Source organism: Pelophylax lessonae, assembly GCF_965119305.1.
Source record: "Pelophylax lessonae genome assembly, chromosome: 1".
In the NCBI taxonomy this organism is placed as follows: Eukaryota; Metazoa; Chordata; class Amphibia; order Anura; family Ranidae; genus Pelophylax; species Pelophylax lessonae.
In genome coordinates this window covers 890,636,987-890,653,688 of record NC_138768.1, presented here as the reverse complement: position 1 = coordinate 890,653,688, position 16,702 = coordinate 890,636,987, and the positions used below count along the sequence as shown (strand labels likewise).

The window sequence follows — 16,702 nt, the reverse complement described above, 5'->3', positions numbered from 1 at the left end:
TAGGGAAGGAGATGGCAGTGGATGGAGGTGATGACAGTTGGGTACATTAGATACAATAGGGAAGGAGATGGCAGTGGATGGAGGTGATGACAGTTGGGTACACTAGATACAATAGGGAAGGAGATGGCAGTGGATGGAGGTGATGACAGTTGGGTACACAAGATACAATAGGGAAGGAGATGGCAGTGGATGGAGGTGATGACAGTTGGGTACACTAGATACAATAGGTAAGGAGATGGCAGTGGATGGAGGTGATGACAGTTGGGTACACTAGATATAATAGGGAAGGAGATGGCAGTGGATGGAGGTGATGACAGTTGGGTACACTAGATACAATAGGGATGGAGATGGCAGTGGATGGAGGTGATGACAGTTGGGTACACTAGATATAATAAGGAAGGAGATGGCAGTGGATGGAGGTGATGACAGTTGGGTGCACTAGATACAATAGGGAAGGAGATGGCAGTGGATGGAGGTGATGACAGTTGGGTACACTAGATATAATAGGGAAGGAGATGGCAGTGGATGGAGGTGATGACAGTTGGGTACACTAGATATAATAGGGAAGGAGATGGCAGTGGATGGAGGTGATGACAGTTGGGTACGCTAGATGCAACAGGGAAGGAGATGGCAGTGGATGGAGGAAATGGCAGGTGGGCACACTAAGTACAATAGGGAAGGAGATGTCAGTGGATGGAGGTGATGACAGTTGGGTACGCTAGATACAATAGGGATGGAGATGGCAGTGGATGGAGGTGATGACAGTTGAGTACACTAGATACAATAGGGAAGGAGATGGCAGTGGATGGAGGTGATGACAGTTGGGTACACTAGATATAATAGGGAAGGAGATGGCAGTGGATGGAGGTGATGACAGTTGGGTACACAAGATACAATAGGGAAGGAGATGGCAGTGGATGGAGGTGATGACAGTTGGGTAAACTAAATATAATAGGGAGGGAGATGGCGGTGGATTGAGGTGATGACAGTTGGGTACATTAGATACAATAGGGAAGGAGATGGCAGTGGATGGAGGTGATGACAGTTGGGTAAACTAAATATAATAGGGAGGGAGATGGCGGTGGATTGAGGTGATGACAGTTGGGTACGCTAGATGCAATAGGGAAGGAGATGGCGGTGGATGAATGTGATGACAGTTGGGTACATTATGTACAATAGGTAAGGAGATGGCAGTGGATGGAGGTGATGACAGTTGGGTACACTAGATATAATATGGTCTTATAAGGAGAAAAGGGATTCTTGTGGAAAACCCTTTATTCTATAGATGAGGCTGTGAGTGAGGACATTCCTAGTCCTGAGATGGAGTATTCAATGGAGGTTTGAGCAATATACAGTATATATATGAAAGAGATTGGTGGTTTGAAGGACACATTCGTCTCACAGGACTGTAAATGATATCGCACCTTAATTGTGATCTTCCCGTCATCTTTGGGTAGGTGGGCGGCCAGGAACCAGTCTCCCGGGAGAGGACTTGTGACATTGAAGACTCCGGTGGTTCTGTTTGGAAGGGTCCAGGTGAGGGTGAGTGTGAATGAGCCGGGTACAGCAGTGTCTCGGGGGAAGTGAGCGTTCAATGGGTTAATAACCGGAGGAGCACCAGGCCTGAAGTATCTGCAGAGAGAAGAGGACATGGCGGAGTTACAGTTTGTATATTCGGATTCTACAAGGAATGCTGGAGATCGATGGAAAGGGTCAGTGATATTCAATTTATGGGTGGAACATACAGGCTCAGCAACCTCCCCCTCAATCTCATGTCACCTGAGGACTGCAACTCCCAGCATGGTATTCACTCTGCTCCTTCTCATGTCACATTCTTATTTACCTCCCACCGCCATGTTTTCATTTCTAAAAATCCTGCAGGCCTCAGGAACTCAGGGAGCACAGGGATGGTGGGAACCCCTCCTAATGGGCACAGCGGGTGTACAGACCTAGGAACTCAGCACAGGGATGGTGGGAACCCCTCATAATGGGCACAGCGGGTGTACAGACCCGGGAACTCAGCACAGGGATGGTGGGAACCCCTCATAATGGGCACAGCGGGTGTACAGACCCGGGAACTCAGCACAGGGATGGTGGGAACTCCTCATAATGGACACAGCGGGTGTACAGACTTAATTATCTGTATCTTTCTTATATCCAGTTCTTTAGTAGTAAGCTTTCCAACTTTGAATATTTGTACTTATTAGCCCCTCCCATAGCCCAGCCAGGGGACGTACACTGTGACACTGCGATCAGGACAGTTGTCACCAAAGGTTCCACCCTGCTCCTTGAAGGTAATGAGGTTCCACACAGCGATGACCGTGTCCTCAGGAATGTGGAAATGGAAAAGTTCGATGCTTCCCACCGATCGGAATGGATTCAACTTCCGGGGGGTCCGAGTGAAGTAATCAGTTACAAAGAGACCATCTGTAATGGAGAGGAGCGGAGACAATCAAAGGTCACATACTACTAGATCATATACTAGATCATATACTAGATCATATACTAGATCATATACTAGATCATATACTAGATCATATACTAGATCATATACTAGATCATATACTAGGTCATATACTAGGTCATATACTAGATCATATACTAGATCATATACTAGATCACATACTAGATCACATACTAGGTCATATACTAGATCATATACTAGATCATATACTAGATCATATACTAGGTCATATACTAGATCATATACTAGGTCATATACTAGATCATATACTAGGTCATATACTAGATCATATACTAGATCATATACTAGATCATATACTAGGTCATATACTAGATCATATACTAGGTCATATACTAGATCATATACTAGATCATATACTAGATCATATACTAGATCATATACTAGATCATATACTAGATCATATACTAGGTCATATACTAGGTCATATACTAGATCATATACTAGATCATATACTAGATCACATACTAGATCATATACTAGGTCATATACTAGATCATATACTAGATCATATACTAGATCACATACTAGATCATATACTAGGTCATATACTAGATCATATACTAGATCATATACTAGATCATATACTAGGTCATATACTAGATCATATACTAGGTCATATACTAGATCATATACTAGATCATATACTAGATCATATACTAGATCATATACTAGGTCATATACTAGATCATATACTAGGTCATATACTAGATCATATACTAGATCATATACTAGATCATATACTAGGTCATATACTAGATCATATACTAGATCATATACTAGATCATATACTAGGTCATATACTAGATCATATACTAGGTCATATACTAGATCATATACTAGATCATATACTAGATCATATACTAGGTCATATACTAGATCATATACTAGATCATATACTAGATCATATACTAGGTCATATACTAGGTCATATACTAGGTCATATACTAGATCATATACTAGATCATATACTAGGTCATATACTAGATCATATACTAGATCATATACTAGATCATATACTAGGTCATATACTAGATCATATACTAGATCATATACTAGGTCATATACTAGATCATATACTAGGTCATATACTAGGTCATATACTAGATCATATACTAGATCATATACTAGATCATATACTAGATCACATACTAGATCATATACTAGGTCATATACTAGATCATATACTAGATCATATACTAGGTCATGTACTAGGTCATATACTAGGTCATATACTAGATCATATACTAGGTCATATACTAGATCATATACTAGATCATATACTAGGTCATATACTAGATCATATACTAGATCATATACTAGGTCATATACTAGATCATATACTAGATCATATACTAGATCACATACTAGATCATATACTAGGTCATATACTAGATCATATACTAGATCATATACTAGGTCATATACTAGATCATATACTAGGTCATATACTAGATCATATACTAGATCATATACTAGGTCATATACTAGGTCATATACTAGATCATATACTAGATCATATACTAGGTCATATACTAGATCATATACTAGGTCATATACTAGGTCATATACTAGATCATATACTAGATCATATACTAGGTCATATACTAGATCATATACTAGATCATATACTAGATCACATACTAGATCATATACTAGGTCACATACTAGATCATATACTAGATCATATACTAGGTCATATACTAGATCATATACTAGATCATATACTAGGTCATATACTAGATCACATACTAGGTCATATACTAGGTCATATACTAAATCATATACTAGGTCATATACTAGATCATATACTAGGTCATATACTAGATCATATACTAGATCATATACTAGGTCATATACTAGATCACATACTAGGTCATATACTAGGTCATATACTAAATCATATACTAGGTCATATACTAGATCATATACTAGATCATATACTAGGTCATATACTAGATCATATACTAGGTCATATACTAGATCATATACTAGGTCATATACTAGGTCATATACTAGATCATATACTAGATCATATACTAGATCATATACTAGATCACATACTAGGTCATATACTAGATCATATACTAGATCATATACTAGGTCATATACTAGATCATATACTAGGTCACATACTAGATCATATACTAGGTCATATACTAGATCATATACTAGGTCATATACTAGGTCATATACTAGATCATATACTAGATCATATACTAGATCATATACTAGATCACATACTAGGTCATATACTAGATCATATACTAGATCATATACTAGGTCATATACTAGATCATATACTAGGTCATATACTAGATCATATACTAGGTCATATACTAGGTCATATACTAGATCATATACTAGATCATATACTAGATCATATACTAGGTCATATACTAGATCACATACTAGATCACATACTAGATCATATACTAGGTCATATACTAGATCATATACTAGGTCACATACTAGATCACATACTAGATCACATACTAGATCATATACTAGGTCATATACTAGGTCATATACTAGATCATATACTAGATCACATACTAGATCACATACTAGATCACATACTAGATCATATACTAGGTCATATACTAGGTCATATACTAGATCATATACTAGATCACATACTAGATCACATACTAGATCATATACTAGGTCATATACTAGATCATATACTAGGGTTATATACTAGATCATATACTAGATCACATACTAGATCATATACTCGATCACATACTAGGTCATATACTAGATCATATACGAGATCATATACTAGGTTATATACTAGATCATATACTAGATCATATACTAAATCATATACTAGATCATATACTAGGTCATATACTAGATCATATACTAGGTCATATACTAGGTCATATACTAGGTCATATACTAGATCATATACTAGATCATATACTAGATCACATACTAGATCATATACTAGGTCATATACTAGATCATATACTAGATCATATACTAGGTCATATACTAGATCATATACTAGGTCATATACTAGATCATATACTAGATCATATACTAGGTTATATACTAGATCATATACTAGGTCATATACTAGATCATATACTAGATCATATACTAGATCACATACTAGATCATATACTAGGTCATATACTAGATCATATACTAGGTCATATACTAGGTCATATACTAGATCATATACTAGATCATATACTAGATCACATACTAGATCATATACTAGGTCATATACTAGATCATATACTAGATCATATACTAGGTCATATACTAGATCATATACTAGGTCATATACTAGATCATATACTAGGTCATATACTAGATCATATACTAGGTCATATACTAGATCATATACTAGATCATATACTAGATCACATACTAGATCATATACTAGGTCATATACTAGATCATATACTAGATCATATACTAGGTCATATACTAGATCATATACTAGGTCATATACTAGATCATATACTAGATCATATACTAGGTCATATACTAGGTCATATACTAGATCATATACTAGGTCATATACTAGATCATATACTAGGTCATATACTAGGTCATATACTAGATCATATACTAGATCATATACTAGGTCATATACTAGATCATATACTAGATCATATACTAGATCACATACTAGATCATATACTAGGTCACATACTAGATCATATACTAGATCATATACTAGGTCATATACTAGGTCATATACTAGATCATATACTAGATCATATACTAGGTCATATACTAGATCATATACTAGATCATATACTAGGTCATATACTAGATCACATACTAGGTCATATACTAGGTCATATACTAAATCATATACTAGGTCATATACTAGATCATATACTAGATCATATACTAGGTCATATACTAGATCATATACTAGGTCATATACTAGATCATATACTAGGTCATATACTAGGTCATATACTAGATCATATACTAGGTCATATACTAGGTCATATACTAGATCATATACTAGATCATATACTAGATCACATACTAGGTCATATACTAGATCATATACTAGATCATATACTAGGTCATATACTAGATCATATACTAGGTCATATACTAGATCATATACTAGGTCATATACTAGGTCATATACTAGATCACATACTAGATCACATACTAGATCATATACTAGGTCATATACTAGATCATATACTAGGTCACATACTCGATCACATACTAGATCACATACTAGATCATATACTAGGTCATATACTAGGTCATATACTAGATCATATACTAGATCACATACTAGATCACATACTAGATCACATACTAGATCATATACTAGGTCATATACTAGATCATATACTAGGTCATATACTAGATCATATACTAGATCATATACTAGATCATATACTAGGTCATATACTAGATCATATACGAGATCACATACTAGATCACATACTAGATCACATACTAGATCCCTGGCCTGATGTAAGACTGTCTACATTCTGATATGGACAGACTCTGACATGTGTCACTGACTGAGATCACCATACCAAAGAGACCCCCGAACACTTCTACTATGGGCCTGAGACCACCAATCACACTTCCAGGATCACCAAACCTTTCCAAAGAGCCCACCGAAACCCCTACTACAGTGCTTTGCGAAAGTATTTGGCCCCCTTGAACTTTGGGACCTTTTGCCACATTTCAGGCTTCAAACATAAAGATATAAAACTGTAATTTTTTGTGAAGAATCAACAACAAGTGGGACACAATCATGAAGTGGAATGAAATTTATTGGATATTTCAAACTTTGTTAACAAATAAAAACTGAAAAATTGGGCGTGCAAAATTATTCAGCCCCTTTACTTTCAGTGCAGCAAACTCTCTCCAGAAGTTCAGTGAGGATCTCTGAATGATTCAATGTTGACATAAATGACTAATGATGATAAATGGAATCCACCTGTGTGTAATCAAGTCTTCGTATAAATTTCACCTGCACTGTGATAGTCTCAGAGGTCCGTTTAAAGGGCAGAGAGCATCATGAAGAACAAGGAACACACCAGGCAGGTCCGAGATACTGTTGTGGAGAAGTTTAAAGCCGGATTTGGATACAAAAATATTTCCCAAGCTTTAAACATCCCAAGGAGCACTGTGCAAGCTATAATATTGAAATGGAAGGAGTATCAGACCACTGCAAATCTACGAAGACCTGGCCGTCCCTCTAAACTTTCAGCTCATACAAGGAGAAGACTGATCAGAGATGCAGCCAAGAGGCCCATGATCACTCTGGATGAACTGCAGAGATCTACAGCTGAGGTGGGAGACTCTGTCCATAGGACAACAATCAGTCGTATACTGCACAAATCTGACCTTTATAGAAGAGTGGCAAGAAGAAAGACATTTCTTAAAGATATCCATAAAAAGTGTCGTTTAAAGTTTGCCACAAGCCACCTGGGAGACACCAAACATGTGGAAGAAGGTGCTCTGGTCAGATGAAACCAAAATCAAACTTTTTGGCAACAATGCAAAACGTTATGTTTGGCGTAAAAGCAACACAGCTCATCACCCTGAACACACCATCCCCACTGTGAAACATGGTGGTGGCAGCATCATGGTTTGGGCCTGCTTTTCTTCATCAGGGACAGGGAAGATGGTTAAAATTAATGGGAAGATGGATGGAGCCAAATACAGGACCATTCTGGAAGAAAACCTGATGGAGTCTGCAAAAGACCTGAGACTGGGACGGAGATTTGTCTTCCAACAAGACAATGATCCAAAACATAAAGCAAAATCTACAATGGAATGGTTCACAAATAAACATATCCAGGTGTTAGAATGGCCAAGTCAAAGTCCAGACCTGAATCCAATCGAGAATCTGTGGAAAGAACTGAAAACTGCTGTTCACAAACGCTCTCCATCCAACCTCACTGAGCTCGAGCTGTTTTCCAAGGAGGAATGAGCAAAAATTTCAGTCTTTCGATGTGCAAAACTGATAGAGACATACCCCAAGCGACTTACAGCTGTAATCACAGCAAAAGGTGGCGCTACAAAGTATTAACTTAAGGGGGCTGAATAATTTTGCACGCCCAATTTTTCAGTTTTCTATTTGTTAATAAAGTTTGAAATATCCAATAAATTTCATTCCACTTCATGATTGTGTCCCACTTGTTGATTCTTCACAAAAAATTACAGTTTTATATCTTTATGTTTGAAGTCTGAAATGTGGCAAAAGGTCGCAAAGTTCAAGGGGGCCTAATACTTTCGCAAGGCACTGTATCTACCATTGACATACAAAACATCCCAGGAACCCTATCCAGAGAAGACAGTAACCTCCTATATTTTTACCACAGACCACTCAGATTGCTCACCAGTCCCCCTTCATCAGGACTCACCAGTCCCCCTTCATCAGGACTCACCAGTCCCCAATCATTGGGGCTAAAAACTAACAACAAATAATGGCCTCAGTGGGTTCATTATTCTACAGAAAATGTCATACACAGTACAGAGGGTAAAATGTACTCCAATGTAGTGAAAATCCCATAATCCCCAGGTCTATGATATGGAACACTTCAACCCCCACCCCACCCTTTCCATTCACCCACACTTCTCTCTTATCCCTTTCCATTCACCCCCACACCCCGCCAATCCCTTACCCCTTTTCATTCACCCCCACCCCCTCCCTTATGTCTTTCCCCCACCCCTCTCTTACCCCTTTCCATTCACCCCCTACTCCTTTCTTACCTCTTTCCATTCACCCTCTACCCCTCCATTACCCCTTTCCCATCACCCCTTACCCTTCCCCCTTTCCATTTACCCCTACCCCTCCCTTACCTCTTTCCCATCACCCCTTACCCTTCCCCCTTTCCATTTACCCCTACCCCTCCCTTACCTCTTTCCCATCACCCCTTACCCTTCCCTTACCCCTTTCCATTTACCCCCACCCCTCTCTTACTCCCTTTCCATCACCGCCTACACTTCCCTTTCCCCCCTTCCATTCCCTTACCCCTTTCTCCCTACCCCTCCCTTACCCCTTTCCATTCACCCCTACCCCTCCCCTACCCCTTTCCCATCAACCCCTACCTCTCCCTTACCCCTTTTCATTCACCTCCACCCCCTCCCTCACGCCTCCCCCCCCTCTCTTACCCCTTTCCATTCACCCCCTACTCCTTCCTTACCCCTTTCCATTCACCCTCTACCCCTCACTTAACCCTTTCCATTCACCCCCTACTCCTTCCTTACCCCTTTCCATTCACCCTCTACCCCTCCATTAACCCTTTCCATTCATCCCCTACCCCTCCCTTACCCCTTTCCCATCACCCCCTACACTTCCCTTACCCCTTTCCATTTACCCCCACCCCTCCCTTACTCCTTTCCATTTACCCCACCCCTCCCTTCCCTCTTTCACATCACCCCCTACCCTTCCCTTACAATTTATTCCTACCCCTCCCTTACCGCTTTCCCATCACCCCCAACCCCTCCCTTACCTCTTTACAATCACGCCCTACCCTTCCCTTAACCCTTTCCTTCACCCCATACCCTTCCCTTAACCCTTTCCATTCATCCCCTACCCTTCCCTTACCCGTTTCTCCGGTTATGCCCCCCTTGCATCTTACTTCTCTCTTGTTTCTCTTTGCTCGTTTCCTATGGCCGATCTTCCAGGCTGTTGTTCCCCATATTGTTACCCTCATACTCCTCAATAATGGAGCAGAGGGTCGCACAGCAGTTTTCTGTCCACCGTATTCAAAAATCCAAAAGATTTACCACCACACCTGAGACACACCGCACACCTGTACCCCCTCCAATATCTCCACCACACCTGAGACACACCGCACACCTGTACCACCTCCAATATCTCCACCACACCTGAGACACACCGCACACCTGTACCACCTCCAACATCACCACCACACATGAGACACTCCGCACACCTGTACCACCTCCAATATCTCCACCACACCTGAGACACACCGCACACCTGTACCCCCTCCAATATCACCCCCACACCTGAGACACACCGCACACCTGTACCACCTCCAACATCACCACCACACCTGAGACACTCCGCACACCTGTACCACCTCCAATATCTCCACCACACCTGAGACACACCGCACACCTGTACCACCTCCAACATCACCACCACACCTGAGACACACCGCACACCTGTACCACCTCCAACATCACCACCACACCTGAGATACACTGCACACCTGTACCACCTCCAATATCTCCACCACACCTGAGACACACCGCACACCTGTACCACCTCCAATATCACCACCACACCTGAGACACACCGCACACCTGTACCACCTCCAATATCACCACCACACCTGAGACACACCGCACACCTGTACCACCTCCAATATCACCACCACACCTGAGACACACCGCACACCTGTACCACCTCCAATATCACCACCACACCTGAGACACTCCGCACACCTGTACCACCTCCAACATCACCACCACACCTGAGACACACCGCACACCTGTACCACCTCCAATATCACCACCACACCTGAGATACACCGCTCACCTGTACCATCTCCAATATCACCACCACACCTGAGACACACCGCACACCTGTACCACCTCCAACATCACCACCACACCTGAGACACTCTGCACACCTGTACCACCTCCAATATCTCCACCACACCTGAGATACAACGCTCACCTGTACCACCTCCAACATCACCACCACACCTGAGACACACCGCACACCTGTACCACCTCCAATATCTCCACCACACCTGAGATACACCGCTCACCTGTACCATCTCCAATATCACCACCACACCTGAGACACACCGCACACCTGTACCACCTCCAACATCACCACCACACCTGAGACACTCTGCACACCTGTACCACCTCCAATATCTCCACCACACCTGAGATACAACGCTCACCTGTACCACCTCCAATATCACCACCACACCTGAGACACACTGCACACCTGTACCACCTCCAATATCACCACCACACCTGAGACACTCCGCACACCTGTACCCCCTCCAATATCACCACCACACCTGAGATACACCGCACACCTGTACCACCTCCAATATCACCACCACACCTGAGACACTCTGCACACCTGTACCCCCTCCAATATCACCACCACACCTGAGACACTCTGCACACCTGTACCCCCTCCAATATCACCACCACACCTGAGACACACCGCACACCTGTACCACCTCCAATATCACCACCACACCTGAGACACACCGCACACCTGTACCACCTCCAATATCACCACCACACCTGAGACACACCGCTCACCTGTACCACCTCCAATATCACCACCACACCTGAGACACACCGCACACCTGTACCACCTCCAATATCACCACCACACCTGAGACACACCGCACACCTGTACCCCCTCCAATATCACCACCACACCTGAGACACACCGCACACCTGTACCACCTACAATATCACCACCACACCTGAGACACACCGCACACCTGTACCACCTACAATATCACCACCACACCTGAGATACACCGCACACCTGTACCTCCTCCAGTATCACCACCACACCTGAGACACACCGCACACCTGTACCACCTCCAATATCACCACCACACCTGAGACACACCGCTCACCTGTACCACCTCCAATATCACCACCACACCTGAGACACACCGCACACCTGTACCACCTCCAATATCACCACCACACCTGAGACACACCGCACACCTGTACCACCTCCAATATCACCACCACACCTGAGACACACCGCACACCTGTACCACCTCCAATATCACCACCACACCTGAGACACTCCGCACACCTGTACCACCTCCAATATCACCACCACACCTGAGACACACCGCTCACCTGTACCACCTCCAATATCACCACCACACCTGAGATACGCCACACACCTGTACCACCTCCAATATCACCACCACACCTGAGACACTCCGCACACCTGTACCACCTCCAATATCACCACCACACCTGAGACACACCGCACACCTGTACCACCTCCAATATCACCACCACACCTGAGACACTCCACACACCTGTACCACCTCCAATATCACCACCACACCTGAGACACTCCGCACACCTGTACCACCTCCAATATCACCACCACACCTGAGACACACCGCTCACCTGTACCACCTCCAATATCACCACCACACCTGAGATACGCCACACACCTGTACCACCTCCAATATCACCACCACACCTGAGACACTCCGCACACCTGTACCACCTCCAATATCACCACCACACCTGAGACACACCGCACACCTGTACCACCTCCAATATCACCACCACACCTGAGACACACCCCACACCTGTACCACCTACAATATCACCACCACACCTGAGACACACTGCACACCTGTAACACCTCCAATATCAACACCACACCTGAGACACTCCGCACACCTGTACCACCTCCAATATCACCACCACACCTGAGACACACCGCTCACCTGTACCACCTCCAATATCACCATCACACCTGAGACACTCCGCACACCTGTACCACCTCCAATATCACCACCACACCTGAGACACTCCGCACACCTGTACCACCTCCAATATCACCACCACACCTGAGACACACCGCACACCTGTACCACCTCCAATATCACCACCACACCTGAGACATACCACACACCTGTACTACCTCCAATATCACCACCACACCTGAGACACTCCGCACACCTGTACCACCTCCAATATCACCAACACACCTGAGACACACCGCACACCTGTACCACCTCCAATATCACCACCACACCTGAGACACTCCGCACACCTGTACCACCTCCAATATCACCACCACACCTGAGACACACCGAACACCTGTACCACCTCCAATATCACCACCACACCTGAGACACACTGCACACCTGTAACACCTCCAATATCAACACCACACCTGAGACACTCCGCACACCTGTACCACCTCCAATATCACCAACACACCTGAGACACTCCGCACACCTGTACCACCTCCAATATCACCACCACACCTGAGACACACCGCTCACCTGTACCACCTCCAATATCACCACCACACCTGAGACACTCCGCACACCTGTACCACCTCCAATATCACCACCACACCTGAGACACTCCGCACACCTGTACCCCCTCCAATATCACCACCACACCTGAGACACACTGCACACCTGTACCACCTCCAATATCACCACCACACCTGAGACACTCCGCACACCTGTACCACCTCCATTATCACCACCACACCTGAGACACTCCGCACACCTGTACCACCTCCAATATCACCACCACACCTGAGACACACCGCACACCTGTACCACCTCCAATATCACCACCACACCTGAGACACACCGCTCACCTGTACCACCTCCAATATCACCACCACACCTGAGACACACCGCACACCTGTACCACCTCCAATATATCCACCACACCTGAGACACACCGCTCACCTGTACCACCTCCAATATATCCACCACACCTGAGACACACCGCACACCTGTACCACCTCCAATATCACCACCACACCTGAGACACACCGCTCACCTGTACCACCTCCAATATCACCACCACACCTGACATATTGTGTACACCTGTACCACCTCCAATATCACCCCCACACCTGAGACACACCGCACACCTGTACCACCTCCAATATCACCACCACACCTGAGACACACCTGTACCACCTCCAATATCACCACCACACTTGAGACACACTGCACACCTGTACCACCTCCAATATCACCACCACACCTGAGACACACCGCACACCTGTACCACCTCCAATATCACCACCACACCTGAGACACACCGCTCACCTGTACCACCTCCAATATCACCACCACACCTGAGACACACTGCACACCTGTAACACCTCCAATATCACCACCACACCTGAGACACACTGCACACCTGGACCATCTCCAATATCACCACCACACCTGAGACACACCGCTCACCTGTACCACCTCCAATATCACCACCACACCTGAGACACACTGCACACCTGTAACACCTCCAATATCACCACCACACCTGAGACACACTGCACACCTGTAACACCTCCAATATCACCACCACACCTGAGACACACTGCACACCTGGACCATCTCCAATATCACCACCACACCTGAGACACACTGCACACCTGTAACACCTCCAATATCAACACCACACCTGAGACACACCGCACACCTGTACCACCTCCAATATCACCACCACACCTGAGACACACCGCACACCTGTACCACCTCCAATATATCCACCACACCTGAGACACACCACACACCTGTACCACCTCCAATATATCCACCACACCTGAGACACACCACTCACCTGTACCACCTCCAATATCACCACCACACCTGAGACACACTGCACACCTGTAACACCTCCAATATCAACACCACACCTGAGACACACCGCACACCTGTACCACCTCCAATATCACCACCACACCTGAGACACACCACACACCTGTACCACCTCCAATATCACCACCACACCTGAGACACACTGCACACCTGTACAACCTCCAATATCACCACCACACCTGAGACACACTGCACACCTGTACCACCTCCAATATCCCCACCACGACTGAGACACACCGCTCACCTGTACCACCTCCAATATCACCACCACACCTGAGACACACTGCACACCTGTACAACCTCCAATATCCCCACCACACCTGAGACACACCGCTCACCTGTACCACCTCCAATATCACCACCACACCTGAGACACACTGCACACCTGGACCATCTCCAATATCACCACCACACCTGAGACACACTGCACACCTGTAACACCTCCAATATAAACACCACACCTGAGACACACCGCACACCTGTACCACCTCCAATATCACCACCACACCTGAGACACACCACACACCTGTACCACCTCCAATATATCCACCACACCTGAGACACACCACACACCTGTACCACCTCCAATATATCCACCACACCTGAGACACACCACTCATCTGTACCACCTCCAATATCACCACCACACCTGAGACACACCGCACACCTGTACCACCTCCAATATCACCACCACCCCTGAGACACACCGCTCACCTGTACCACCTCCAATATCACCACCACACCTGAGACACACCGCACACCTGTACCACCTCCAATATCACCACCACACCTGAGATACGCCACACACCTGTACTACCTCCAATATTACCACCACACCTGAGACACACCTGTACCACCTCCAATATCACCACCACACCTGAGACACACCGCACACCTGTACCACCTCCAATATCACCACCACACCTGAGACACACCGCACACCTGTACCACCTCCAATATCACCAACACACCTGAGACACACCGCACACCTGTACCACCTCCAATATCACCATCACACCTGAGACACACTGCACACCTGTACCACCTCCAATATCACCCCCACACCTGAGACACACCGCACACCTGTACCACCTCCAATATCACCACCACACCTGAGACACACCGCACACCTGTACCCCCTCCAATATCACCACCACACCTGAGACACATCGCACACCTGAACCCCCTCCAATATCACCACACCTGAGATACACCGCACACCTGTACCACCTCCAATATCTCCACCACACCTGAGACACACCGCACACCTGTACCACCTCCAATATCACCACCACACCTGAGACACACCGCACACCTGTACCACCTCCAATATCACCACCACACCTGAGACACACCGCTCACCTGTACCACCTCCAATATCACCACCACACCTGAGACACACTGCACACCTGTAACACCTCCAATATCAACACCACACCTGAGACACACCGCACACCTGTACCACCTCCAACATCACCACCACACCTGAGACACACCGCACACCTGTACCACCTCCAATATATCCACCACACCTGAGACACACCGCTCACCTGTACCACCTCCAATATCACCACCACACCTGAGATACGCCACACACCTGTACCACCTCCAATATTACCACCACACCTGAGACACACCTGTACCACCTCCAATATCACCACCACACCTGAGACACACCGCACACCTGTACCACCTCCAATATCACCACCACACCTGAGACACACCGCACACCTGTACCACCTCCAATATCCCCACCACACCTGAGACACACCGCTCACCTGTACCACCTCCAATATCACCACCACACCTGAGACACTCCGCACACCTGTACCACCTCCAATATCACCACCACACCTGA

The 16,702-nt window shown here is 44.9% G+C and overlaps 1 protein-coding gene across 1 annotated transcript in view; it reads right to left on the bottom strand.

Moving 5' to 3' along the window:
* TMEM8B (transmembrane protein 8B) overlaps positions 1-16,702 on the bottom strand; it is a 62,192-nt gene that overhangs the window by 32,829 nt on the left and 12,661 nt on the right. The window contains exons 2-3 of the mRNA XM_082243468.1: positions 2,238-2,427; positions 1,425-1,632 (exon numbers count right to left, since the gene is read on the bottom strand). Of these exons, the coding sequence (XP_082099594.1) occupies positions 1,425-1,632; positions 2,238-2,427 (398 nt within the window). The remainder of the gene's footprint in view (positions 1-1,424; positions 1,633-2,237; positions 2,428-16,702) is intronic.